Here is a 27810-nt window from a genome sequence, read left to right on the forward strand (position 1 = left end):
CATGTTTGTTCTGTTTGATTGTGTAAATGTTAAAGGTTCCTACAGATTGAGTTAGCCTTTAGATGAGTGAAGTTAACTTTTGTTTCTGTGTGCTGTTTTGCTTTGAATTATTATGTTTTGACTTCATAGTTGTAGCAGCCAGAGTCTGGCACATCCACAGCAGCAGAGATCCAGAGGAACCTACGAGACAAGGGAGCTCAGGGACTCCAGAAAGGTCTATGGTTAGTAACTTTAATGGGAAAGGAAGATAGAGAAAAGAGCGGATCCCAGTGTGTCAGTCTAAGCCTATAGCAGCATAACTAAGAGCCGGACCAAGCCTGACACAGCCCAAACTAAAGTTTGAAGCCTACTCTTAAAAGTATAGAGGGTGTCTGCCTCTCGGACTCTGACTGGTAGATGATTCCAAAGGAGAGGTGTTGATAAATAAAGGCTCAACCTCCCATACTACTTTTCGACCTCTAACCTCTGCGGCTGATGCCGTTTTGCTTTTAATTATTATTTTTTGACTTTGTAGTTGTAGCAGGTAGAGTTTGTTAGCAGCAGGCAGTCTACGTCAGAGATCCAGAGGAACCTACGAGACAAGGGAGCTCAGGGTTGAGGATGAGTGGAGGGCGGGAGTTCAAGAGGTGGGGCGGCGATGGAAAAAAGAGCGAGGTCAGGAGGTTGGCGTCCGTGGGTGAGCAAACGGGGAAGCTGAGGTCAGAACGAGGGAAGGCCGTACAGGATGCTGTTGCAATAGTCCAGTGTGGAGGTCATGAAGGCGTGGATGAGTCAGGGCTGAGTCATGCGGTGTTGCAGTGGTGGAAGAAGGATGTTTTGGTTATGTTTTTGGATTTGTGGTTAGAAGGGGAGAGTGGGGTCGAGGTTATGGATCAAAGGGGAGAGTGCGAGTGCGGGTCAATAAGAAAGATTTCAGATTTATTACAGTTCAGTTTGAGGAAGTTCTCGTTTATCCACTTTTTGATAAAGCTTATAGTTAGAGCTGGCTCAGGCTTGGACCAGCTCTTAGTTATGCTGCTATAGGCTTAGACTGACACACTGGGATCCTGTCTTTCCTCTATCTTCCTGTCCCATTAAAGTTACTAACCATAGACCTTTCTGGAGTCCCTGAGCTCCCTTGTCTCGTAGGTTCCTCTGGATCTCTGCTGTGGATGTGCCAGACTCCAGCTGCTACAACTAGAAAGTCAAAACAAAATAATTAAAAGCAAAACAGCATCAGCAGCAGAGGGTAGAGGTCTAAAAGTAGTATGGGAGGTCTGATGATCAGCTGTTAATGTAGTTGCCCGCAAGGTGGCAGTAACAATTTCTGAGTAGGAGTACATATGCATGTTAAAGTGTTTTAATAAGAACAAGAGTACACACTGAAATAAATGAGCATGTTCGTGACAAGACAAAAGACTGATTTATTCTTTAGTTTCAATGAACAACACAGGAGGTTGAGCCTTCAGTTATCAGGCACCTCTCCTTTGGAATCATGTACCAGTCAGGGTCCAGGAGGCAGACACCCTCTCTACTTTTAAGAGTAGGCTTCAAACTTTCCTTTTTGATACAGCTTATAGTTAGAGCTGGATTAGGCTTGGACCAGGTCTTAGTAATGCTGCTTTAGGCCTAGACTGACACACTGGGATCCTGTCTTTCCCTTTAACTCTTTCTGTCCCATTAAAGTTACTAACCATAGACCTTTCTGGAGTCCCTGAGCTCCCTTGTCTCGTAGGTTCCTCTGGATCTCTGACGTAGACAGCCTGCTGCTAACAAACTCTATCTACTACAGTATCAGCTGCAGAGGTTAGAGGTCTAGAAGTAGTATGGGAGGTTGAGCCTTTATTTATCAACACCTCTCCTTTGGAATCATCTACCAGTCAGAGTCTGAGAGGCAGACACCCTCTCTACTTTTAAGAGTAGGCTTCAAACTTTAGTTCGGGCTGGGTCAGGCTTGGACCAGCTCTTAGTTATGCTGCTATAGGCTTAGACTGACACACTGGGATCCTGTCTTTCCCTCTCTCTCCTCTCTCTGCCTGTCTCTTACTTTAACTCTTCCTGTCCCTTTAAAGTTACTAACCATAGACCTTTCTGGAGTCCCTGAGCTCCCTTGCCTTGTAGGTTCCTCCTGATCATTGCTGTAGACGTCCAGCTGCTACAACTACTATTATCCGTCTCCCCACTATCATCTCTCTCTCTCTTCATCTCCCTCTATCCCTCTCTCCAACACGGTCTCAGCAGATGTGTTTCTAACATGAGTCTGGTCCTGCTGGAGGTTTCTGCCTGTTAAAGGAAGTTTGTCCTTGCCACTGTAACTTGCTAAATGCTGCAAAGTGCTCTGCTCATGGTGGATTAAGATGAGATCAGACTGAGTCCTGTCTGGAAGATGGGACTGGATCTTATCCTGTCTTGATGTTGGGTCTTTGTTAATTATAGAACATAGAGGACGGTCTAGACCTGCTCTGTTTGGAGAGAATCTGGGGAGAATATTTGTTGAGATTTGGCATTATATGAATAAATACTGATTGATTGACTAGGAATGGAAAGTTGGATGACTCTTCCTTCTCTATTCTGCAGAACGCCACAGGAGGCGGATCTTTGTGGGATCAGGATTGAAATAGATTGTGTTCCAAGTTCTTTTTCTACCTTGAGTCCTTGACTTTTCAAAATAACAAATTTAAAAGCCCTGGAAACGTAAATGGAGTATTTAAAATTCATATAAATATCTAAATTAAATGTGTAATCAAGCTTCAACAAAAATCTGAGTGAAAGAGAAATTTACAGTCTGTTTTTGTCTGTACTAACTGACCCTGATCCTCTGCATAACAAATAGCCTCTAGAGACCCTCAGCCTTTAAAAAATACCCCTTCAGTCAAACTAAAACATCCTCAAGACGATGATTAACTACTATAAACAGAATATTTAACACTGAACCACTTGGTAGCGTGCCCAGGCTTCAGTTTATCTCATGCTACTTCTCTGGAAAGCTGAAGTGTGATGGGGTATAAAAAGACAGATTAAAAAAACATGATAAAAGAGGATGTGACCCTCCTTAAAACCGAGGCAACTTTAAGGAAGCAAACACACAAAACACTCACAGACGGGAAGTTGAGATGGCATCTTTTTCTCACATTGGCTGTTGATAAGGAAAAAGCAGAAATGTTAAATCGAGTATTTAGAATTACGACCAAAACTAAAAACTATTTTCTTCATCAGGTTTTAAATCTTGAGAACAAGTTGACCTTAAGGACACACAGGAACAACAGTTACACAACATTGAAAGTTGAAAGAAGTCAGCGATGTCTATAGATTTAATGTCAGCAGAGTCTCACACGCCCTCATAAGCAGGTCATTGATAATTTAAACACAATTAAAGCTTTACAAAGGAGCTATAATTTAAGGAGAGGTTACAGCAGGCTGCAGGAGACGTAAAGGTCCGTGAATTTACAAACAGGTTTTGGTGACAGCTGAACTGAATCGACTCCTACATGGACCAGAAGCTCAGTGTTGACTCAAATGGTCAAATTACACCAGATCCGTGTCCGGTCCGTCGAGGCACGGTTTCTATTCTAGTCAATGTGTTAACTTCCACTGGATCCTCTCCATTGTGTTCCTGCTGCGTCTCTGATCCAGCAGGTCGGAGCCCTCCGGATCAGATACGCAAGACTACAACGCATCACTCTCAACAGAGCAGATGGAGCGGGACAGTAAGTCAGGTTTCACCAAAACAAAATGAAAACATCCGGTTAATTTTCAGATTAAAACACTCTGTGTTATCACCAGATCGTATTTCACTTAACTACAACAACAAAACAAAGTCATGATGAGCGGAGCCAGGCCTGGAGTCAACAGGTCAGAGGTTTTCAGAGGACCAGGAAGACAACATGGATGAGGAGAGGAGGAGGAGGAGAATCCTTGATTCAGTGATTACAGCGGGAAAATCTCGGTCACATGACTCCAGCTGTCCGGGCTCCGTGCTGCTTTCTGAGAACTCAACTGGTGAAGACCCGGGTTAGCTTGACCTCCTGCTAATTCAGTGTTTGAGTTTTGTATGAATAAAGTTTAAAGGTGACATATTGCGCTCTTTTTCATCAACATATATTGGTCTAAGAGGTCCCCAAAACATGTCTTTAAAGTTTATTGCTCATAAAAACACTTTGAAATCAGATTTAGGTCTGCCTGTAAACCCCTCTTTTTCAGCCCTGCTCAGAACAGGCTGTTTTCTCTCTGACCACGCCCCCTCAGGAAGTGGATGTGACCTCGGCTCTCCGGCACGTTGATCTAATGTTTACATGTTGGCTGAATATACACGGCTGCTCACAGACCCGCGTTACTTCAACCCTCTGAATCTGATCCAGAATCTGATCCTGATGGAGAGGCGCCTGCAGCAGGACCTTTCTGAACCATTGGTCACAGATTTAGTGTTTCTTGTTGTTTTATTTGTCAGCATGTCGACGTGTGTCTTGGTACACAGCTACAAACATGTAGCTATGTGGCTATGCTAACTAGCGCTAGCACTTTTCCATGAAAACTAAAAATCATCCACTAGATCTTCAAATCTGCAGACGTGGGGAGTAAAACCGACCTTTGTGTTTATTAAGACAGCCTACAACTAGCATGCCTCCCTCCTAAGCTCCTTGTTAGCACACATGTGTGCAGGGAATGAAAAACGGAGGAGGGGTTGAGTTGTATTTTATACAGTCTATGGGCTGAACAAGCTCCGAGCTCTGACTTCCTGTTACAGACCGGATGGCGTTGTGACGTATGAAAAACACTGAAAAGTGAAACGGCTGGTTTCAGCACACATTTACAGAAAGGTGGAGAAATCAGAACAGGGGCAGAATGGATTATTTTCATTTTCAGGGGGTTTGTAGACAGGGACACAGATTTCAGGTAGAGAACCATTAAAAAGTCCATTTTGCATGATATGTCACCTTTAAGTGAAAAGGTTAAAGGTGCAAAAACTGAATGAAACACGACCTGAAACATGATGCATCAATGAAATATTGAAGCTCCTCCGAGGACCTCTCTGTTTGTCGACTTTGGCGCCCCCTGTGGACAAAATTATGCCTCTATTTAGTGTTTTCTAGTTAAAGTCTTCCTTCTGTTGTCTGTTTTTGTTGCTCATGTTTTTGTTTTGGCCTTAAAAAGACTTCCTTGATGATTTCAGTCTGTTACATAACCTTTAAAAAAACTCCTTACTGGAGCTTTAAAGAAAAAAGGCACCACAAGTTAAATCATCATCAGGCAACATACTTTATTCTTTCTCCATCTCAGAATACAGCTGGTCATTTTAAATAGGCAGAGTCGGTAGTATATTTCATCTTAAAGTATTTACAGCTTCATTTAACATTCACGAGGGGTGTTACAATCATGGGAATCTCTTAATATTCACCACGTCTGACATTACAGTACACAATAGAACTTCAATGAGACAGTCCGCCTGTAACGACGTGTTTCACAACTTCATAATAAATCAGGATTATTTGCAGGAAAATGATTTTATCACTTCAAAAATGGCAAGCAGAAATATTTCAAAATGTGTTAAAAGTTCTTTAAAAAATTTTTTTTTACAGTTTTTTATTTTACAGTACACACACTAGTTTTCTTCAGAAAGCACCCGTGTATCAAACACAACAATAAATAACAGAATCAGCATTAAAGTGATTAGTCCTCGTCACATCATTCATATCATCCTTCATTTACTGGTGCTTGTATCATGCTTCATATCACACACACACACACACACACACACACACACGTGTCACAGTGAGAGAAACTACATCAGTTTCAGTTTGAGTATACGCTCCTTGAATTTAACAAGTTCCTTAGATTTCAGATGAAAGCTCAGATTTTAAAACAGCAATCCTAGCTTCAAAGAAATAATTCACTGCTTCTGCGATCTGGTTGTTTCATTTCAAACTCGTTTTGGTCACTAAAAATGTTAAAAAGGATCTGAACTGGGCGATAAAAATGTCTAAAACTTGCTTAAAAGGGTTTATTAAGAGTCACATACTCGACTAGAAAGGTTCAACATTATTAAAATGTCTCAGTCTTGCTTAAAAGACTTTAGTGTCATAAACTCGATTTTAAGGGTGGTCTAATTTTAACAACTTGACTACCAGGGATTTTTATATTTTGTGAGAAAGCCTTTTTAACTTTAGTTAACTCAATTTTAAAGGTTTTATGTGCATCTATAACGTGGTTAAAAGTTTTTAAAATATCATAAACCAAGTTAAAAGACTTGTCTAACAAATTGAACATTGATTTTATACGCACCATACACTTGAGTAGAATGACTTTAAAACATTCATTAAATCCAATTTTAAGAATTTTTAAAGTTGAAAACTGTAGTTGAGCAAATTAAAAAAATTCAATAGTTTTATATATTTTTCTAAAACTCAGTTTCAGGCTTTTTAGATTGTATGCACACGACTTAAAAATCTCATTAACTTGATTAAAAGGTTGTTTTTTTTAACATAAAATCCACTAAAACGCCTTCATAGAAATAAACTCTTTTTTCTAAAAGAGGTTAAAATGAATGTTTGAATCTGAGTAATGCAACTTTAAGGCTTCAAGAAACTTGATTTACTGATATCTTTGCAAGTGTCTCCACCAAAGGAGTTTATAATGATCTTTAAACTGACTGAAAGAGTTTCATGAAATTAAAAAAACAAACTAAAAGGGTTTAAAATGTTCACAAAACTAAACGAAAGGGTTGCTAACTTCACAAACTGGACTGAAAGGCTTTTACCAACTTCATTAACTTGATTGAAAGTTTGTTTTTTAACATCATAAAATCCACTAAAACGCCTTCATAGACATAAAACTCAACCAGACAGCTTTTAAACATTTCTAAAAGAGGTTAAAATGAGTGTTTGAATCTGATTAACTCAACTTTAAGGCTTCAAGAAACTTGATTTACTGAAATCTTTCCAAGTGTCTCCACCAAAGGAGTTTATAATGATCTTTAAACTGACTGAAAGAGTTTCATGAAATTAAAAAAACAAACTAAAAAGGTTTAAAATGTTCACAAACTGAACAAAAGGGTTGCTAACTTCACAAACTGGACTAAAAGGCTTTTACCAACTTCATTAACTTGATTGAAAGTTTGTTTTTTAACATCATAAAATTCACTAAAGCGCCTTCATAGACATAAAAACTCAACCAGAAAGTTTTTAAACATTTCTAAAAGAGGTTAAAATGAGTGTTTGAATCTGATTAACTCAACTTTAAGGCTTCAAGAAACTTGATTTATTGATATCTTTGCTAGTGTCTCAACTATAGGAGTTTGTAATGATCTTTAAACTGACTGAAAGAGTTTTATGAAATTAAAAAAACAAACTAAAAGAGTTTAAAATGTTCACAAAACTTAACGAAAGGGTTGCTAACTTCACAAACTGCACTAAAAGGTTTTTACCAACTTCATTAACTTGATTAAAAGGTTGTTTTTTTAACATAAAATCCACTAAAACGCCTTCATAGACATAAACTCTTTTTTCTAAAAGAGGTTAAAATGAATGTTTGAATCTGAGTAACTCAACTTTAAGGCTTCAAGAAACTGGATTTATTGATATCTTTGCTAGTGTCTCAACCAAATGCTTTAATAATGATTTTTAAACTGACTGAAAGAGTTTCAAGAAATTAAAAAAACAAACTAAAAGGGTTTAAAATGTTCACAAAACTGAATGAAAGGGTAGTTAAACTTCACAAACTGGACTAAAAGGTTTTTACCAACTTCATAAACTTGATTGAAAGTTTGTTTTTTAACATCATAAAATCCACTAAAACGCCTTCATAGACATCAAACTCAACCAGAAAGCTTTTAAACATTTCTAAAAGAGGTTAAAATGAGTGTTTGAATCTGATTAACTCAACTTTAAGGCTTCAAGAAACTGGATTTATTGATATCTTTGCAAGTGTCTCAACTAGAGGAGTTTATAATGATCTTTAAACTGACTGAAAGAGTTTTATGAAATTAAAAAAACAAACTAAAAGGGTTTAAAATGTTCACAAACTGAACGAAAGGGTTGCTAACTTCACAAACTGGACTAAAAGGCTTTTTCCAACTTCATTAACTTGATTAAAAGGTTGTTTTTTTTTAACATAAAATCCACTAAAACGCCTTCATAGACTTAAACTCTTTTTTCTAAAAGAGGTTTAAATGAGTGTTTGAATCTGAGTTACTCAACTTTAAGGCTTCAAGAAACTGGATTTACTGATATTTTTGCAACCAAATGCTTTTATAATCATCTTCAAACTGACTGAAAGAGTTTCATGAAATTAAAAAAACAACAACAAAAACTTCATTAACTTGATTCAAAAGTTTGTTTTGTCTTCATAAACCGGCATGAAAGGGTTTTTATAAACTTCATAGACATGATTGATGTACATTTATAAATATCATGAGCTTTAAAAAACTCACTCTGAAGATAAATATCAGGTAGTCATGTGAGGAGTGTTTCAAAGTGCTTGAAAGAGGTTTCATCGGTTTTCCTTCTGTCTGGGCGTCACACCATAGTCCCGCTTTCCTGGCTCCTGCTGTACATACTGGAGAACATGAGGCTGTCTCTGTCGTCCTCATCCTCATCCTCATCCTCATCGTCTTCGTCTGCATCATCATTGTAACCATTGTTATCTTTGTCATCTGTGACCTGCAGAGAATTCAGATAATTAATGTACACCACGGCTGAGCTGCCACGCCTAAAACAATAAACAGACACGCACACAACCCGCCCAACGTGGGAGTGGAGTCTGCACTGACATATTAATGAGCACTCTCTGCACAACTAATGCAACCATGATGCTTATTAAAGTCTTAACTTTGCATTCAGCTACTGCCTGGTATTCAAATACAAAGCATGTAATTAGAAAGTACTGAACATCGAAGTCAAAACAAAATCATTAAAAGCAAACCAGCATCAGCAGAAGAGGTCAGAGGTCTAAAAGTAGTATGGGAGGTTAAGCCTTTAATTATCGGGCACCTCTCCTTTGGAATCATCTACCAGTCAGGGTCCGGGAGGCAGACACCCTCTCTACTTTAAGAGTATCAAACTTTCCTTTTTGATAAAGCTTATAGTTAGAGCTGGATCAGGTTTGCACCAGCTCTTAGTTATGCTGCTATAGGCTTAGACTATCTTTCCTTCTCTCCCTCTCTCTGCCTGTCTCTTACTTTAACTCTCCCTGTCCCATTAAAGTTACTAACCATAGACCTTTCTGGAGTCCCTGAGCTCCCTTGTCTCATAGGTTCCTCTGGATCTCTGCCCTAGAAAGCCCGCTGCTGTCTCACCACTATCATATTTCTCTCTCTTCACCTCCCTCATACACTAAGTCTCTAAAAGTAGTATGGGAGGTAGACCCTTCAGTTATCAGGTCCTTCTCCTTTGGGATCATCTACCAGTCAGGGTCCGGGAGGCAGACACCCTCTCTACTTTTAAGAGTAGGCTTCAAACTTTCCTTTTTGATAAAGCTTATAGTTAGAGCTGGATCAGGCTTGGACCAGGTCTTAGTTATGCTGCTATAGGCTTAGACTGCTAGGGGAACTAGCACTGAGATCCTGTCTTTCCCTCTCTCTTCCTGTCACTTTAAAGTTACTAACCATAGACCTTTCTGGAGTCCCTTAGCTCCCTTGTCTCGTAGGTTCCTCTGGATCTCTGCTGCTGTTAATTCCCTTTTTGGGTCTGTCATTCTTTCTTTACTTCATTTATTCTTTCCTTTATTCCTTTTTCCTTTCTTCCTTCCTTTCTTTCTTCACTTCTCTCTTCTCATTCTTTCTTACTTTCATTCCTTTGTCCCTGAGCTCCCTTGTCTCGTAGGTTCCTCTGGATCTCTGCTGCTGTGGACGTGCCAGACTCCAGCTGCTACAACTAATACTATCCTTCTCTCCACTATCATCTCTCTCTCTCTTCATCTCCCTCTATCCCTCTCTCCAACACGGTCTTAGCAGATGTGTGTCTAACATGAGTCTGGTCCTTTGCCGCTGTAAGTGCTGCAGTAAAGCAGTTGTATTTACCTGTTGGGTTTCATATGCTCGTCTTTCCAGCGTGGCCTCGGTGTCCAGAAAGGCGATGAAATGGATCAGAGTGTATGTCCTAAAAAAAAACAGACAACGTCAGACGCACATCCCCAGCAGGATTGACTCTTCTCTTGACTCTGACGGCAGGTTGTTACCTGTGATACAGCATAGCTATGAACTGGACCAGAACCAGCAGGGCGAAAGCGATGATGAACATGAAGCCGACGGGCTCGATGAAGAGGTACTCTCCGGTGGGCTGCATGTTGATGTCGACCTTCGGCACCTGGATGAAGACGGACGTGGACGCGAGCTGCAGAGTGAAGGTCGCGATGAGCCAGAAGGCGTTACAGATGAAGTAAACGAAGGTGATCTGTGACGAGGAGATACAAAATCATCAGTTTCATCATCTTAACATAATTAATAACAGTCATGATTAAAGGATTCAACAAATGAATTTCAAATCTCTGACTCGTACTTTGTTTCTCAGCTCGCTGAGCGCAGCAGCCATTTCTTTCTGCTTCTTTTTGTCTTCAGGAAGAGGCTCCAGATATTTGGTGGTCATATCTCTGAAAAACTCATCTTCATCCTGCAGAGGGAAACAAAGACTCTCTCAGTCAAGTCGAACTCTTCATCAGTATTTCATGGATGCTTGGTTTGCATCAATTTACACCTGTACCTGCCTTCAAATAACTTGGATGTGTTCTTGTACATTTTCAATATTACTTAAGAATCACATTTTCTGCTCTTGTATTTCAGCACAAAATCAAACACAAGATGAGGGAGCTCGGTGAACTTGGCCACCATAAATGTCATTGCACAGGAAAAAACTACCGTTGAGAAATAATTATTCAAATGACAACCTCTGGTCTTAAAATATGAAGCCCATGCAGAAATGCTAAAAACTGCAGTTCATCAAGCGTCCACTAGAGGCTGGCGGCAGAAACACAGGAAACCACATACACACCCATTCAAAGGAGACGATCTTTACAGCAGAAATAAACATGTTTACAGCCTGATTAAAAAAACGGCTTCAGTATGAATAGCTCATTTCTCTATCGGCACACACTGTGCAGGGGGGAATTTTTTATAACTCGGTATTTTCGATGTTAAACTTACGAGTTTTGCCCAAATAAGGATATTTTAACTCTTCCTGTCCCATTAAAGTTACTAACCATAGACCTTTCTGGAGTCCCTAAGCTCCCTTGTCTCGTAGGTTCCTCTGGATCTCTGCCCTAGAAGGCCCGCTGCTGTCTCACCACTATCATATCTCTCTCTCTTCACCTCCCTCATACCCATGTCTCTAAAAATAGTATGGGAGGTAGAGCCTTTAGTTATCAGGTCCTTCTCCTTTGGAATCATCTACCAGTCAGGGTCCGGGAGGCGGACATCCTCCCTACTTTTAAGAGTAGACTTCAAACTTTCCTTTTTTGATGAAGCTTATAGTTAGAGCTGGATCAGGCTTGGACCAGCTCTTAGTTATGCTGCTATAGGCTTAGACTATCTTTCCTTCTCTCCCTCTCTCTGCCCGTCTCTTACTTTAACTCTCCCTGTCCCATTAAAGTTACTAACCATAGACCTTTCTGGAGTCCCTGAGCTCCCTTGTCTCATAGGTTCCTCTGGAATCTCTGCCCTAGAAGGCCCGCTGTTGTCTCACCACTATCATATCTCTCTCTCTTCACTTCCCTCATACCCTAAGTCTCTTAAAGTAGGAGGGAGGTAGAGCCTTCAGTAATCAGGTCCTTCTCCTTTGGAATCATCTACCAGTCAGGGTCCGGGAGGCAGACACCCTCTCCACTTTTAAGAATAGGCTTCAAACTTTCCTTTTTGATAAAGCTTTTAATTAGAGCTGGATCAGGCTTGGAACAGGTCTTAGTTCTGCTGCTTTAGGCTTAGACTGACACACTGGGATCCTGTCTTTCCTTCTCTCTCCCTGTCTTTTACTTTACCTCTTCCTGTCCCATGAAAGTCACTAACCATAATAAGGGCATAGCCGCCTTGGTTGACAGGCGGGCACCCTGTAGCTGTTACCGAAAAGGCTAAAGGCCCGCCTCTTTACCTCACACACCAGCCCAAGTTAAAGCTAGGGTTGGTAGTCACAGAAAACTAGCATGAATTTGAATGTAGCATTTCCTCAGGACTCCGTCTTGTATCCTTGTGCTAGTTGGGGATTGGCCAAAATTTCAGCACAATTAAATAGACAGACGAGACAGAAGATTACACTTAATCCTTCGTGGTAGTCACAAAGACACACAAGACATTCATGATGACTCAGAGGAGGAAGAAGACTCTCACCTGGTCAAGCTCATCCTCCTGCAGGAGCATGTCATCAGACAAACTCTGCAGCTGTGTAACCCAGCCTGAAGAAGAGAGCGGGAACGGATTATTACAGCATGAAGGTGTGTGACATGTGGAAAGGTCATTTTGGAACTTATTGAAAGCTTGTTGTTTCAGACTTACATTGGTTAGGGCAGGTGAAAACAGGCTCTGGTGTTCTGGGGGAAAAAGAGGAAAGGGTTTCTTAATGGTACCATCATTTAACAAAAATATAAATAAATTCAAAAGCAGTTGAGTAAAATAATCTTTGTTATCTACAACACACTGCAAAGAAACAGCAGTCCCAACAAGCCCGCCCTCTAATCCATATCCCCCCCGTTAGGTCTTACGTTGGAAAGTCTGTCACGTCCCCCACGATGGTGTTTTGGGGTTGGATTTCCTCCTTTTCCACCCTCATCACCCGGTTCTCCTGGTTGGCAATGAGCTCCTCTGTATCATCTCTTCTGCACATTTTTCGACAGCACTTGGACTGCATGAAGAAGCGAGTGAGTGCGTTTTTGGCTGCAAGAGAGGAGAGAAGTTTTACACGTAAGACATAGCATCGTCTGCAAACTGGTTGATAGTGTTCACGAAAGAGGGGAAAGGTTTGAAGGTTTTCTCTTGTCTGATTGGGGAGTTTAAGTAGTTCCTAAGAATTGTTGCTTGTCCTGATTATCAAGACTTCTCATTCACAACATAAAGCACTCAAAGTCATGCATTCGGGTCTCAGCTACCTTTCTGAGTTTGGGTTTGAGGGGTCACTGCTGCTTGTTGAGCGGCCCCAGCGGGAGCCGCCGTCTCTCTGGTTCCCCAGGACACGTTGTTCATGTTGACCATGGAGTAAATGGACAGCAGCAGGTAAGCGCTGGGGATGCAGATGATGTAAAGCAAGCCGAAGACTATCAGGCCGACCTCCTGAGGATGCAAGAGCGCAGTGAAGAGGTAGAAGCAGGTGAGGGAGATGATGAAGAGGCTGCTGGGAGTCATGATGGTTTGTTGCTCCACCATGTTTCCTAATGGAAGAAGAACAGACGTGCAATGAGACTCAGAAGGGCGAAGATCTTTTTCGTATAAAGAGGCTTTTTGGGGTTTGTGCATCACATACCGACAACGACCAGAGCTGATATCATCATGAGGAAGGCGTACAGGATGCCTAAGAAGGCTGCGATAGTAATCTGAGTGTCGGCCTTGATCTTGAAGCTGACGCCGAGGAAGATGGCAGGAGGTATCACAGCTATGACCAGAGCCCAGTTAGGATGGATGTCCAGCAATATGGTCAGACTCCCTGAAGGACAGACACAAGGAACCAACTTTACAAACACACAAATAAGTCGGACCCATCTGTTTACGTACGATTTAATTAGACTCTTTACGTGTGCGAAGAAAAACGAGCCTGACCTGCAATCATGAGAACGACGGTGGACGGTGACAGGATGGACGAAGCCAGGCTGAAGAGCTGGTAGACCATGTAGGGTTTGGACATGGACGGGTTCCTCTTGCACAGCAGGGTGGTGGAGCCGAGCAAGTCCACGATGTTAGCCATGGTGGATGGACCCCATCGGCGACGCTGGAAACAGGAAGGAAAGCCAGAATGGTTAAAAATGTAATTGATTAAAGAGTAGGGATAGTCAAAATACTATTCCATAAACATTAGCAATCCATTCGGCGATTATTCATCTAGTCACGTTAACCAGCAGCAGGACGAGATGCTGCTGGTAGCGGCTGTCTCAATCTTAACGTTGGTGTTTCTGTGACGCAGCGTGGCGTGCATACCCTACCTGACAGAACACGCAACACAGCTCCTGGTTCAGGCTCTTGTAATGTCACGCATTGACTGCTGCAACTCTCTACTGGCAGGCCTCCCTGCATGCACAGTTAAACCTCTGCAAACGATCCAGACCGCAGCAGCAGCACGTCTGGTCTTCAACCAGCCTAAGACAGCTCATGTCACTCCCCTGCTCATTTTGCTACACTGGCTTCCAGTTGCAGCTCGCATCAGATACAAAACTCTAATCATGACTTACAAAGCAGTCACCAAAACCACTCCAGTTTACCTGGAACCCCTCATCCAGGTCTACTGCCCTTCTCGCCCCGCTACGCTCAGCCTCTGAAAAGCGCCTAGTGCTTCCAGCACACAAGGCCTCAAAATCACTAGCTGGACTCTTCTCTTCTGTTGCCCCTAAATGGTGGAACGAATTGTCCAACTCCATTCGATCTGCAGAGTCCCTCTCTACTTTCAAAAGACAGCTAAAGACCCAGCTCTTTAGGAAGCACTATGCACTTAGCTAGACTGTTCTCCACTGTTGTCCCCAGTGGCAGATCATGTCTTCCAGCTACAGTTGACTCACACTGTCCTGCTCTACTCTGGGAATCTGTGTTCAGGTCTGGAGTGACCCAGCACTTGGTACTTTGGTCATTATTGTGGTGATGTTAATTGTTGATGATGATAATGGAAGGTCTTAAATGGTTTGGTTGCTTCATTGTAGATGTTCCTTATTTACTTCTGTGCATTGCCTTTACACTGCTTGGCTTTACCTGCACCCAAATGGACTTGAAGCACTTTGTTCCTCTTACTGATCTTGTTTCCTCTTGTCTAGATCTTTGCTTGTGTTGTTCTTGTTCTTGTATGTACGTCACTTTGGATAAAAGCGTCTGCTAAATGACATTGTAACATTGTGTGTGTTTACATTTTACAACCATGCTCAGTCTCTGAAAATTCGTGTGTAGTAGTGTGAGATTCAGAAACGGAGAAAAATCCCTGAATGTTTTCTTCTTCTTTTGCTATTTTCTGCAGTTAGCATTCTTCTTCTGCAGTTAGCAAACAGCTTTAAGACGCTCTGTAGCCACCGTCTGGCAGGAATACCGTATTACAACCAGGATGACGAGGAAAAATTGTACTTTTAAAATGAGAAAATATTCAAAGTTACTCTTTGATTTTTATAAGTGAACGAATATTTGAATATTTGGAAATCATTGCCCATCCCTAGTAAAGAGTTTTAATTTCAAAGTAAGACAGAAATCAGTTCACTATTTTTCATCTTCACATAAACTGATAGCAAACACATCACAAACTCCACCGTGTGTTTCCCCCATTGTGTTTTGATTCTGCTGTCAAAGCTACATTTATCATTTGTGTGAGGTTTGTTTTCAAACCATGACGTGTCCTCTACATGTCTTCATCTCAATGCCGTAATTATAAACACAAAGGCAGAATTATCTTAGCTTGGATATTTATACCTGCCTTTGTTTTATGGACGCACACCTGGTAATTATCTCCTTTTACTACGTGAAAAAGTACAATAGAGATTCTTTTCAGACGCCGGGAACTTAAGGACACTCGAACAAGTTTATATCCAGCCTAAAGACTTCCAAAGAACAATTTTTGTTTGATGTGTCACATGCATCCGCGCACGAGGACCATTGTCCTCACGAAGAGCTACCTGAACATCAACCAGACTGGACAAAAGGACGGATTATTTGATGTGACTCTCGCAATCACCTGGTTGAAGAACTCTTTGAACTCCTCCGGGGCGTTGGTGTAAGCGTCTGCTGCTGCGTTGTACTCCACTCGCCATCCCTGCTTCAGCAGCAGAGTGCACAGCCAACGGTCCTCTCCTGCAGGGACAAGATGGAAGAGTGTGAGACAGAGGAAGAGAGAAAATCGCGGTGACAGCTTTTGTAAACTTCAGCTAAAAGAAAAGGGTCTGCAGGTAAATTTAACAAATACGAAAATGGCTGACTAGCTTGATTTCAGATTTATGCTCTGCAGACTATTTTAGGGACCGACAACTTTACTTATGCACAATTCACTGAAAGATATATGTTTGTTTGTTTTACATTCAGCTGAAAATAACAGCTCTTAAAACTGAAATCCAGTTGTTCCTCATCATGCGTCTTGTATTAAAGGTGACATATCATGCAAAATGGACTTTTTAATGGTTCTCTACCTGAAATATGTGTCCTTGTCTAAAAAAAACCCTGAAAATGAAAAGAATCCATTCTGCCCCTGTTCTGATTTCTCCACCTTTCTGTAAATGTGTGCTGAAACCAGCCGTTTCAGTTTTCAGTGTTTTTCATACGTCACAACGCCATCCGGTCTGTAACAGGAAGTCAGAGCTCAGAGCTTGTTCAGCCCATAGACTGTATAAAATACAACTCAACCCCTCCTCCGTTTTTCATTTATAAAGAGATTCCCATGATTGTGACACCCCTCGTGAATGTTAAATGAAGCTGTAAATACTTTAAGATGAAACATACTACCTACTCTGCCTATATAAAAATGATCGGCTGTATTCTGAGATGGAGACAGAATAAAGTATGTTGCCTGATGATGATTTAACTTGTGGTGCCTTTTTTCTTTAAAGCTCCAGTAAGGAGTTTTTTTAAAGGTTATGAAACAGACTGAAATCATAAAGGAAGTCTTTTTAAGGCCAAAACAAAAACATGAGCAACAAAAAAAGACAACAGAAGGAAGACTTTAACTAGAAAACACTAAATAGAGGCATAATTTTGTCCACAGGGGGCGCCAAAGTCGACAAACAAAGAGGTCCTCAGAGGAGCTTTAATTTTTCATTGATGCATCATGTTTCAGGTTGTGTTTCATTCAGTTTTTGCAACTTTAACCTTTTCACTTTAAAGGTGACATATCATGAAAAGTGGACTTATTAATGGTTCTCTACCTGAAATATGTGTCCCTGTCTAAAGACCCCCTGAAAATGAAAAGAATCCATTCTGCCCCTGTTCTGATTTCTCCACCTTCAGCCCATAGACTGTATAAAATACAACTCAACCCCTCCTCGGTTTTTCATTCCCTGCACACATGTGTGCTAACAAGGAGCTTAGGAGGGAGGCATGCTAGTTGTAGGCTGTCTTAATAAACACAAAGGTCGGTTTTACTCCCCACGTCTGCAGATTTGAAGATCTAGTGGATGATTTTTATTTATCATGGAAAAGTGCTAGCGCTAGTTAGCATAGCTACATAGCTACATGTCGTAGCTGTGTACCAAGACACACGTCGACATACTGACAAATAAAACAACAAGAAACACTAAATCTGTGACCAATGGTTCAGAAAGGTCCTGCTGCAGGCGCCTCTCCGTCAGGATCAGATTCTGGATCAGATTCAGAGGGTTGAAGTAACGCGGGTCTGTGAGCAGCCGTGTATATTCAGCCAATATGTAAACATTAGATCAACGTGCTGGAGAGCAGAGGGCACACCCACTTCATGAGGGGGCGTGGTCAGAGAGCTCATTCTCATTTAAAGGCACAGACACAGAAAACAGCCTGTTCTGAGCAGGGCTGAAAAAGAGGGCTTTACAGGCAGACCAGAATCTGATTTCAAAGTGTTTTTATGAGCAATAAACTTTAAAGACATGTTTTGGGGACCTCTTAGACCAATATATTTTGATGAAAAAGAGCTGAATATGTCACCTTTAAAAACAAAGCAAAACAATGCATTCAAACATTTCCGGTATCCCTAGAAACATTTTAAAGTTAGTCATTTAATAGAAGAGGTAAAGGAATGTGGATGAATCACTGCGGTTTGGACGATTATCTGTTATAGTCAGCAATTACGTAAGCCTCACATGTGGCCTACCAGCTGCAGGGCTGTTTGAACGTGCACGGAGATTTCAAACTTCAGCACTATTTACTTCTTTTTAAAAAGTCAATACCAATCCGTGTAAAAAGTCTTCCCAGAATGATGCAGTCTTCATCTTTTTCTACGTGTGTGCAGCTCACTGCAGGGCGGATGAGTCAAATTTTACTTTCATTTTGAAGAGATGCAATGCAAGTTTTTAGCAAGTTGCACAAAACTTAGTTACACGGAGGCTTTCTCCGGGGTGGATTTACTCTCTTATTCATATTTTGTGTGCAATCACCCTTTTTGCACCCCCCCTCCTTGTGTGTTGTTTCAGTTACCTTGATCGTACTGGATGTGATCTGCAGGCTTTGAGGCTTTCACTGTGTATTTCTTCATCACATTGTTGTCCATCAGCGCCGACGCTCTGAACAGACTGAAGCATCCCGGGCTGCAGAGCACGCAGCCGTACACGTGCTCTGCCGTCTTGTGAAGCCAGTGACCCACGGCGTACTCAAACTTCTGATACCACACCATGGGACCTGCCCGGGGAACAAAGAACTGTTACGCCTCATGAACACGGCAGCTTCTACAGAGAAGCTGGTGTCAAAAACCATGCGTAGACACTCCTTCATAAAGGATTGAAGTGAAATGACCGACCTGATCCGGTGGGGTGAATCCTTCCACACGCTGCGCCGACCTGAGGATAAAGCTTCAGACGATCAACGAGCAACATCACAGCAGCAGGGTGGAAGTCTGTGTCTCCATCGAGCGCCAGGATGTAGGTGTTGTGCTTCTCTTTCTGGAGGGACAGACAGTTTTCAGAGTTTTTATCCCTTATATTCTGTTAAGGGTCAATTTGACCCTTTTCAGTTTTTGTGTTGACCAAAGTACTGTTTATCCTTTCTTTTTCTTCATGATATTTTGTGACTTTTCCTCATCTGGGGTCATGAACTGGTGTGTAAAATTTGGAAACTTTGATGCGTAGTGGAATGTCTGTGCAGAGTTTGTATACAAAGATGATGTTAAGGGTCATTTTGACCCAGACGCTTTAATGTGGGTAATTAGCTGTTCAGATCAGATATACATGTCTCTTTTATGTACTTTTTTTTGAGTGCCTTTGAATAGCCATTCAGACCCAGAGACCCAGGTGTGTGTAGAGGAGGAACTTTCTCTCCCTTGTCCTTTTCCCTGTTCTCATGTCATCTCTTTGACAAACACACCAAAAATGAGCTCCAGAAGGATTACAGCTGAAGAAGCTCTATCACAGATTTTGAACTGGGATAGTGATACAGAGGAAGAGATTTCAGAGACAGAGGATCTTTCAGAGACTGAGGACAATGTTATTGATGACCCAGATTGTCAATTTTCCTACGATGAGGACGATTCAGAGGACGAGTCTGCCAGTGTCTCTCCATCAGATGAAAACCAAGGAATGCAGCAATCATCATCATCAAAATTTGTTTTCACTGAGAAAGCAACAGTTGTTTCATACTGCCCCAAAGAGAAACAAGAATGTTCTTGTAATGAGCACAATGCACAATGCGCATGAACTAAATAGTTCTTTAATATAGTGTTGGAATTAAAAATGTATTGTATGTCTCTTTTCTAAATGTTTATATAATATAAATTAGAGTTGTCATTGGTTTAACCTGTTTTTTTTACTTTTTTGAGTGGATTTTCACAGTACGGGTCAAAATGACCCGCAACATAATGAATGTAATTTTTTTTCAGCATGATACAAGGGTTAACTTGTCACATACGAAGTAATGTAAACCCACGTGTTTTTTCGTGCACACGTTTTTCTCTATCTTACCTGGAACTCTCGTTTCAGCTCTGCCTCGTCCACTCCGACTTTGTTCCACTTTTTGAAATACTTAGTTGAGAGCTTCCATCCCAGGAGGTAGTACAAGTACATGACCTGAAAAATATCAAACACTATTAGCCCGCTGGCCTGTCAGAACCCTGTGGTTTTACACTCCTTGAAATTGTGGGCTCAATTTAGAAAGCATGGGTTTGTCTCAATGTCTACTTATGCCCCAATTGCAGCCAATCACCTGTTCCAGCCCTCCCTCATAGATAATGCATTCAATCAGTGGTCCAGAAAAGGAATCTCAAACTTTAGACTGTTGCACAAAGAAAACACCTTTATGTCATTTGATCAAGTTAAAGCTAAGTTTGCTCTTCCAGCAAACTACTTTTTCCGTTATCCGGAACTCGGCAGTAGACGGACTACTTTTCGTGGTTTTCCTACCTGAGACCATCTCTTTTTGTGGCGGATGAGATGCTTGTCCTTGAAGTGGACCGTTAGACTGTTTCCTTGAGGCAGGGTGAACACCAGACGTCCTCCGTACGACGTCCTCACGATACCCTGATTAGGAATCTGCTGCCGCTTTTTGAAGAGGCCTTTATCCATGTTTATGAAGATGCTGCAAAAACAGAAGGATAACCTGTGAGACTTTTCAACTCTGGGGGGAAAAAAGTCGGCATTTTGAGAGGTGAGTTTCACAAGTTTTACCCGTAGACTTCTCGGATAATGTTCACAAGCATCTCTCCGTATTCGTTGACGTGGCGGCCGTGACTGCCGGTAACGTTCTTGAAGGCGTCGTCGAAGTACACGTGGCCCTCGAAAGTCACATCGCTGATCACTCCTTCCTTCAATGGCCTGTACTTGTCCAGTCTGGAGAGGTTACAAGAATCACGTGAGGATGCCGTGATGACATTTGACATTGAACATTGAACTGGAACTCTGCAAGAGCTTGAGGTTTCAATGAATTTTCCATCTGGTCTGCAGCTGTAGGTGTGAAACTCACCGGAATATTGAAATAATAATCTTCATCATCTCGTCGTAGGTTTCGTGCCACATGGTCGCGCAAAGGTACACTTTTGCGGGGTCGAGTGATCTGAATCTGGCAATAACAGACAAAATATCAGATATGAGTTTAACATTGAAAAAACAGACAATAATCCAACATTCAGGCACAGGGTTCCCACACTTTTCCAGAGATCATTTTCCAGGACATTTCCAGTGATGATCCAGCTGGTATGACAGTCTAAATTTGTTTCCTAATTAATTCCTAAATAGTCTAATATGTCCCTCTCAGTGGAAGTCTACATTGAAAGACGTGCAGTCTATGGCTATCCATGAAATCATCTCTTACATGCTTAAAAATGATGGCAAATTGATTATAGAACAATGCAACCACAGATGTACAGCTGTCACTTTACTAGTGCAACCAAGCAACAATGATGGGCAACTCTCATCTCAGCTTTCTCTTTTCTAAAAAAGTATAAAATTAGCTAAGAAAAAAACAAAAGAGCCAGCAAAGGAATCAGGAAGCTGCTTTACTGAAATAAATAAATAATAATAATAATAATCAGAGGATCAGTGCATTAATGACCTAAATAGAACTGAATGACAAAAATGGCCACAAATGTTGAATGGGGATGTGTTTTTTTTTAATCTTGTCAGGTCGCACGCAGTCATGTTGGAATAATTTTCCAGGACATTTAACTTTTCCTCCCATTTTCCAGGACTGGAAAACTGGTCAACTGTTTTCCAGGTTTTCCAGGATGCATGCAAACCCACACGTGCAGGCATTCATCCATTTTAAATTTAACACTAAAACAATTCAAAGAAAGACAATCTTGTATCTCCACTTGGGGTTTGAGGACACTCCTGTTTTCTCATTCATACATACTTTCAGATCTGGCGATACCAGACAGGTTTTCCGGAAACCATTGTTTCATTTTGTTTCACTTCGAAATTGTAAAGCGTCTTTTACGGAACAGGCCCAGGTGTTTAATTAAATCAAGAAGCTAGACTCGGATAACAATTGTTTGGTTTTATTGTGTGGGGAGTTTTGTGGTATTTCCCTTTGCAGCCTTTGGCATTTATGGTTTGTTCAATTAGAGGTTGCAAACAAGTTTTATGCAATGTGCAAGTGCTCCCTGGTGTGTAATTAACATTTTAGAGGGTAAGGATTGGTATGTTAAAGGTGACTAAGAGCTCTGTTTATGCACGTGTACCTTCTACCTAGGTGGATGGATCATTTGTTGCAGACATCTTTACCCAAGTCCTAAACTAACCAGAACCAAGATGCTTTTTGTACATGTCATTTAAACAACCCTTAAATGGTCTGAATCCAAAATTTGCACCAACAAACTGGATCTGTTTGAAGGGTACTCATACACTAATTCCCAACAATTTGTCATTGCCCTAAGAGTGCCATATGTAAGCAAAATAATGCATCAATCGTGCATGCTTGCTACAAACTGTTGTGTGGACCAGTTCTGCAGGAATTGAAGATGACCCGAGCAGTTGGACCTTGAGAATAAGAAAAGATACTGCATATTCAACTACATACGAATGAAAAAAAACCACTCACTTTTTCCGCTTCTCAGTTGTCTGGACGTCAAAGCGAGTGTTGAGGAGCAGCGACTGCTCCATGAATCCCCCCTCATACAGCCTCCTGATGAACAGCTCCTGAGTCCTCTGGATTCGGTACAGACTGAGGTGCCACAGGTGGATCGTGGCCAACACGAGTCCGAGCCACCAGGACACGGCTGAACCTGCGGGAAGACAGTCATAGTTGCGCCTTAAAACTCTCACCAGTTTTGGTTTTACAGAGTTGCTTGATACATTTCCCATGATGCATCACTTCAGGAGAATAGAGGAAAAGTTCCTGCCTTAAGTTCTTTTGGATTTTACCCAAACACACTCTTAATAAGGGTTTCCAAAGACTTCTTCCTGAAGTGCTTAGGTTTGCAGTTCTTTGTGACATTTAGATTACAAAGATTGGATTAAAAACCTTTCATTTTAAATAACATAAAGAAACCTTTCAGGAGTGGACACATACTCCAAGTGTCCTCAATAAAATACATCATAATTGTCCATTAGTTGTTCAAGCCGAGGTTGGTCAGGTTATAAAACGAGTAAGGTATAATTATGAGAATTAAATGTTGAACACAATGGAGCACTTAAAAGACAAAGGTTTGATTGTGGTGGAACTTGTAAAAGGCTGTTCTTAGCCGGAACTGATGCTTGTTTATTATCCTGTTTCTTGGAAGAACCCTGTAACCTCAACCCTCACCCCTAACCTGACTCCTGACCCCTGGGATGGAACACCAAGAGGGTCTGTCCAGCTCCTTTTTACACTTTGCAAAATGTATCTTGTGCTGAAGTCAGACTGCACATTTTAAAACACATTTTTTGGGACCCGGCCCCAAAAGTCTGTCATTTATCCTTAGAAGTGTGTGATAATGAACAGCAATCAAAACCACATCTGGGACTGCCTTGTGACAGAAAGTCTAGCATGTTTGATTTTCTTTCTGGCTTGCATGATTTGGTCCATTACCTTAGCAAGGTCAACCAATAAGAGTGCAAGGGTGCAGAGTGCCCTAGTGAAAGAAATGTGATGTTTGTGTGTGGTGTAGTCTATGATCGCCTAATCTAACACAGGGACCATCCTCAGAGACTAAAAGATGGTCTGACTTTGGCAGCAGGGTTCTTTACTGAGGGTCCCTCACATTGGGTTTCAGGTAAGGTACCAAAAAGGGCCACGATTGGAAGCAGTATTTGGGGAACTCAAAAGTGTAAAGGTGTGGCACTGTAAGTCAAGTTTACCTGTCAGAAGGCCAATGTCCATCATCTTCGACATGTCCAGGTAGCACAGAGAGTGAGTCACATCATACACCAGGTCTGGGAACACGCTGCCGTTCAGGCTTGCGCTTCTTCCATCCACGACTATGCTGCAGTAGCTTGTGAAGTTGGTGGTGGTCCCGTTCAGACTGATTCTGTAGTCCTGGTAGTAAACGATGACGGGGATGACGAGCAGAGCCATGACAGCCAGAGAGGCAAAGTATATGGGAAGGATGAAGCACCGCCGCAGGGCATGCATCTTGCAAGCTGCCAGCGAAAACCAGTGGCAGAGCACAGAGGAGATCAGCTGGACGCCTATGAGGATGCCGATGATTCTGGTCTCACGACTTGGGATGGTGTTGACAATGTCCCAGTCCATTTTGGCGAGGGGAACGTAGGCTCCCAGCACACAGCCGATCACTACGATCCTGAGCAGGCTGGTGAGCATGTTCAGCATGTTCTGGCTCCTCTTCACGTCCATGCACAGGCTCTTCAGGATGACAGAGCTGCTGTTTTTACTGATCAGTCTCAGGTAGTTTTCCCACCAGTTCAGAGACACAAAGAAGGACCCGCCAACCGCCAAACCCACCCAAATTGACATCTTGGTATTAGTGGGATCCTTCGTGATGTATAAGAAGAGGAACAGAACGTAGCCGAGCAGAATGAGGAGTAAGGCGGTGATGGATGGAAGCAGGTAGCGGTTCCTTTCTTTGGCAGTGCACTGGGTGATCACCTGCAGGAGGGCGGAGAGGACGGCTACACCGTTCAGGATGGTCACGTTGGTGACAATGTCCAAGTGTGGCATTGCAACTATTGTGAGAATCGCTGCACCCAGGGACACCAAGAACTCGAAGAACAGAACCTGGAGAGGAAGAAGAGATTGAAAACAAAGGACAACAGATTTAGAGAAAGATAATACTTAAGTCCAGACACCTGAGCCAAATCTACAAAGTCTAACTTCAGCTCAGACCAAGACTGCATCAGTGTCCAGGCAGGTTAAGCTTAGTGCAGGCAGGCTTGGTCTGTCCTTCAATGCAACATCGATGGAGGAAGGGGAAGTTAGGATGTCTTGTAAGGTTCTCACCAGAGCTATAGTAGCCTTCGCCGGCGACTTTGAGGTCTTGTAACAAGCCTTCCAGATGCTCTGCAGAAAGAGAAGGACGCTGGGGGTCATAAGAGCGCAGCCAATACACAGCAGGGCGACGGGTTTCCGCTCATCGGAAAGGATCCTGGTGCCTTCATTGGACAAGGTGATTAGCAGGAGAAAGGAGGTCTGGAGAAAGATCAAGGGAAAGGACATTTAGATCATTTAGCATTTTGGGTGTTGCCATCTTGTTGCTTGGGTGATTAAGCATTCCTACGTCTCAATCTTCATAGCTTTGCTTTTGGATCCCCCTGGCTCTGAGTCTTATTTCTTCCCAGTGTCCCTATAGTTGTTTATATACATATATCTACTCAGTACGAACCTTGCTGCATAGGGCCAACCCAAACACGACAATAGCAGTTAAAAGGAGACAGATGGTCCTCAGTAGTTTGATCATTTTCCATGGCGTCTGTTCATCTTCAATGATGGGGACCTCTCGGCAGGTGTCCCACGGCCTCCTGAAGATAAACCAATCACAATACAGCAGTTAGATGCAAGAAGAATGCATAGTGAGAATGTCAGCACGGGATGTCCAGGAGAGAGATGCAGCATGTTTGCATCAAAGTGACTCATCTTCTAACAAGATTTAGTGGAAAGTAAAAGAGGATAAAAACTTTATATGTGTATCCAAATATGAATTACACACATTTAATAAAAAGTACGCACTTTAGTTTGGAGATAATAGAGAATAGAGAATGAAGAATGGAAAAGACCTTCATATGCAAACCTTTAAAGTGCCCAAAATGTGGTTCAAATGTCATTTTATGAATACAAATATTAATATATTTGTTGTAAAAAGCATCTCAACATGATTTTTTTGTATAAATATTAGGGGTGACCCCAAATAGTTGAATATTGGACGATTCGTTCTAACAAGCCTTAGTCGAATATTTGCATATGAAACGTGGATCATTCCATTCAAACCATGGGGGTGCTCAATGTCTAATTTTACATTATGTTCCTGTTTCCCATAAAAATAGTGTCTCATATATCCTATTTTGATATAAATATAAACTTATTTAATGTAATTCTGAGAACAGCTCTTGAAGTGTTAAATCTCCTTAAAGTGGTAATTAAATCTCCCCTGGTAATTAAAGGTGGACTCTCCCATTTAGGTGGACCTGTGGAGCAGACGTACCTCAGCTGGTCTTTAAATCTTTCTTAGCTCAAAATGTCAGGAAATAAAACTTCAGTTGATCCTAAAAACTAGTGATGAAGATGAGGAGCAGCTTCATGAAGAGGGCTGTGAGATCAAGGATTACCGGACCACACAAAAACTGTACGGGGCCAAAAGAACCAGGAGGGATACCCAAAGCTGTCCGAAGCCTCAAAAACAATCCACAGCATCCCATCCACCTCCACACCATCAGAGAGGATATTCACAAAGACAGGATTTACAGTCAACAAAGCAAGGAGCGCACTTCTGCCCGTACACACGATGGTTTTCCTCACGTACAGTTTGAAAAGACTCAAGCGGACAAAGACGTGATGAAAGACTGTTTTAAAAGGTTCTGTTAAGAGATTTAAAAACCCTTTAGCTGGTTCAGGTTTGATTTTGAACATTATACAAATGTTTAGCCTTAAGTTGGACAAACTACCCTCTGCAGTGCTGCTCTCTGCTGTGTGAACACTGTTTAAATATCTCCTGATTCCTTACTCTATAGTGGAGCGTTGTTCCATGTTTAACTGATGGTGGCCTTATTTGAGTTTTCTCTCCTTCATCACCTCGTTGTTTTTGTAATATAGATTTAAAAAATCTAAGTTTTATACTTATAATATTCTGTTGTCCCTTTTACTTTAAGCTATGAGTCTCTTAATTGTAAAGGGTTATGTGTAATATTGTCATGCGGTCACCATCATGCAGACTTTGGGTCAATAAGGAAAAACAACAAACATTCCACTATTCGTCGACTATGGGCAAAATCTGATGAATCAGATTATACTAAGAAAATCTTTAGTCGGCTCACCCCTAGTAAATATATTGGTGGAAATACAGACTTCCTCATATATGCATAATAGAAGAGTCATGAGCAATATCATCTCATTATTTAAATTTTTTAATTACACTTAAATTGGGTTGGTTCCAAAAGTTAACTGTAACTGCATCAGTAAAATAATTTAAAATACAAATATATCTTATTTCTCATGTTTTATTTTAAATATTAATCAATTAAAAAAAAATTGAAAAAACATTTTAATTTGTAGACTGATTCACAATTCTGTACGAAAATCTGCTCAGTGAGAAAAAATGTGTTTTAAAGGGATAAAAAAACAACATTAAAATGAACATCATCTGCATATTGAACAAACAAATAGATCGTGAGGACTTCCATATAACTTGTCACTTAAAGGCACTATGAGGAGTTTTTCACCAGCTGAGAAACAGACTGAAACCAACACTGATGCCTCTTTATGACCTTCAAAAGCAAACAAAACCATAAACAACAACACTGATACCTTGTCTGTTGTCACTTTTTAATGCCTTAAACCACTCAGAGGGGGGTAGGTGTCAGACCACATGATTGACATTTGGCTGTAGAAACACAATTTTTCGGCTGAATTCATGGCAAATAATCACATTGAGTGATAAATCTGGCTGTAGAAAGACAGCAGGGTGAGGTTTTTGTTGAAAACACTGCTTTTGCATGTACAGAACAAGAGATAAGAGGTATCACTTTGTTCACAATGGGGCGCCAAAATTGGTATAAATCAGAAGTTCCTCACAGCAGCTTTAATAACTGATTCCTACTTTAAGTATTTATGCATGAAACACTTCAATCAATCAATTAAAAAAATATATATTAATAGTTGTTCTGTTAATCTTTTTGACTTACTTGGGCAAGTCTCTCTCGTCGTCTGTTTTCTTGTAGTCCTCCATGCTCCTGTCCGATGTGAACGCTCCGCTGGACTGTTGAGGTCTGGGTACCAGCACCTGAACCTGATGCTTTTACCTGCCATCCAAAAGCCATCATCATGACAGCCGGAATCCCAATCGCATGAAGTCATTATGCAACACTCCTTGATACAAAGCTGCCAAACAGGATTTAATGACAGCTGGTTGCTGTTGTCAAAAAAAAGAAGACCAGACGCTGCAACCTGAAGTCATGACTCACATGGAGTACGGATCGTTTCAGTGAGCA

At 41.4% G+C, this 27810-nt stretch overlaps 1 protein-coding gene across 1 annotated transcript; it reads right to left on the reverse strand.

Annotated features, from left to right (window-relative positions):
- Positions 1-7873: 7873 nt before the first annotated feature.
- LOC117828338 (chitin synthase chs-2-like) lies at positions 7874-27548 on the reverse strand. Its single transcript, XM_034705381.1, has 22 exons — positions 27505-27548; positions 24993-25128; positions 24611-24799; positions 23512-24388; positions 22274-22457; positions 20699-20794; positions 20404-20565; positions 20140-20314; positions 19702-19806; positions 18546-18687; positions 18227-18427; positions 15807-15922; positions 13706-13874; positions 13413-13592; positions 13042-13320; positions 12658-12829; positions 12452-12486; positions 12287-12351; positions 10470-10580; positions 10150-10364; positions 9992-10070; positions 7874-8633 (listed from the first exon to the last, which is right to left on the reverse strand). Exons 1-22 carry the CDS (start codon positions 27546-27548, stop codon positions 8490-8492), a joined length of 3876 nt encoding a protein of 1291 aa, XP_034561272.1. The 3' UTR covers positions 7874-8489.
- Positions 27549-27810: the final 262 nt, after the last annotated feature.

The sequence above is a fragment of the Notolabrus celidotus genome, chromosome 16 (genome assembly GCF_009762535.1).
Source record: "Notolabrus celidotus isolate fNotCel1 chromosome 16, fNotCel1.pri, whole genome shotgun sequence".
Classification (NCBI taxonomy): domain Eukaryota; kingdom Metazoa; phylum Chordata; class Actinopteri; order Labriformes; family Labridae; genus Notolabrus; species Notolabrus celidotus.

Excerpts from the sequence above, each read along its gene's own strand:
- LOC117828338 (XM_034705381.1), bottom strand. The coding sequence starts at position 27,548 with ATGGAGGACTACAAGAAAACAGACGACGAGAGAGACTTGCCCAA. Across the intron at positions 24,389-24,610 it reads CGAAGGCTACTATAGCTCTG|GTTCTGTTCTTCGAGTTCTT; the intron begins GTGAGAACCTTA and ends CTTCCTCTCCAG. Across the intron at positions 12,830-13,041 it reads TCAAACCCAAACTCAGAAAG|CCAAAAACGCACTCACTCGC; the intron begins GTAGCTGAGACC and ends CCTCTCTTGCAG.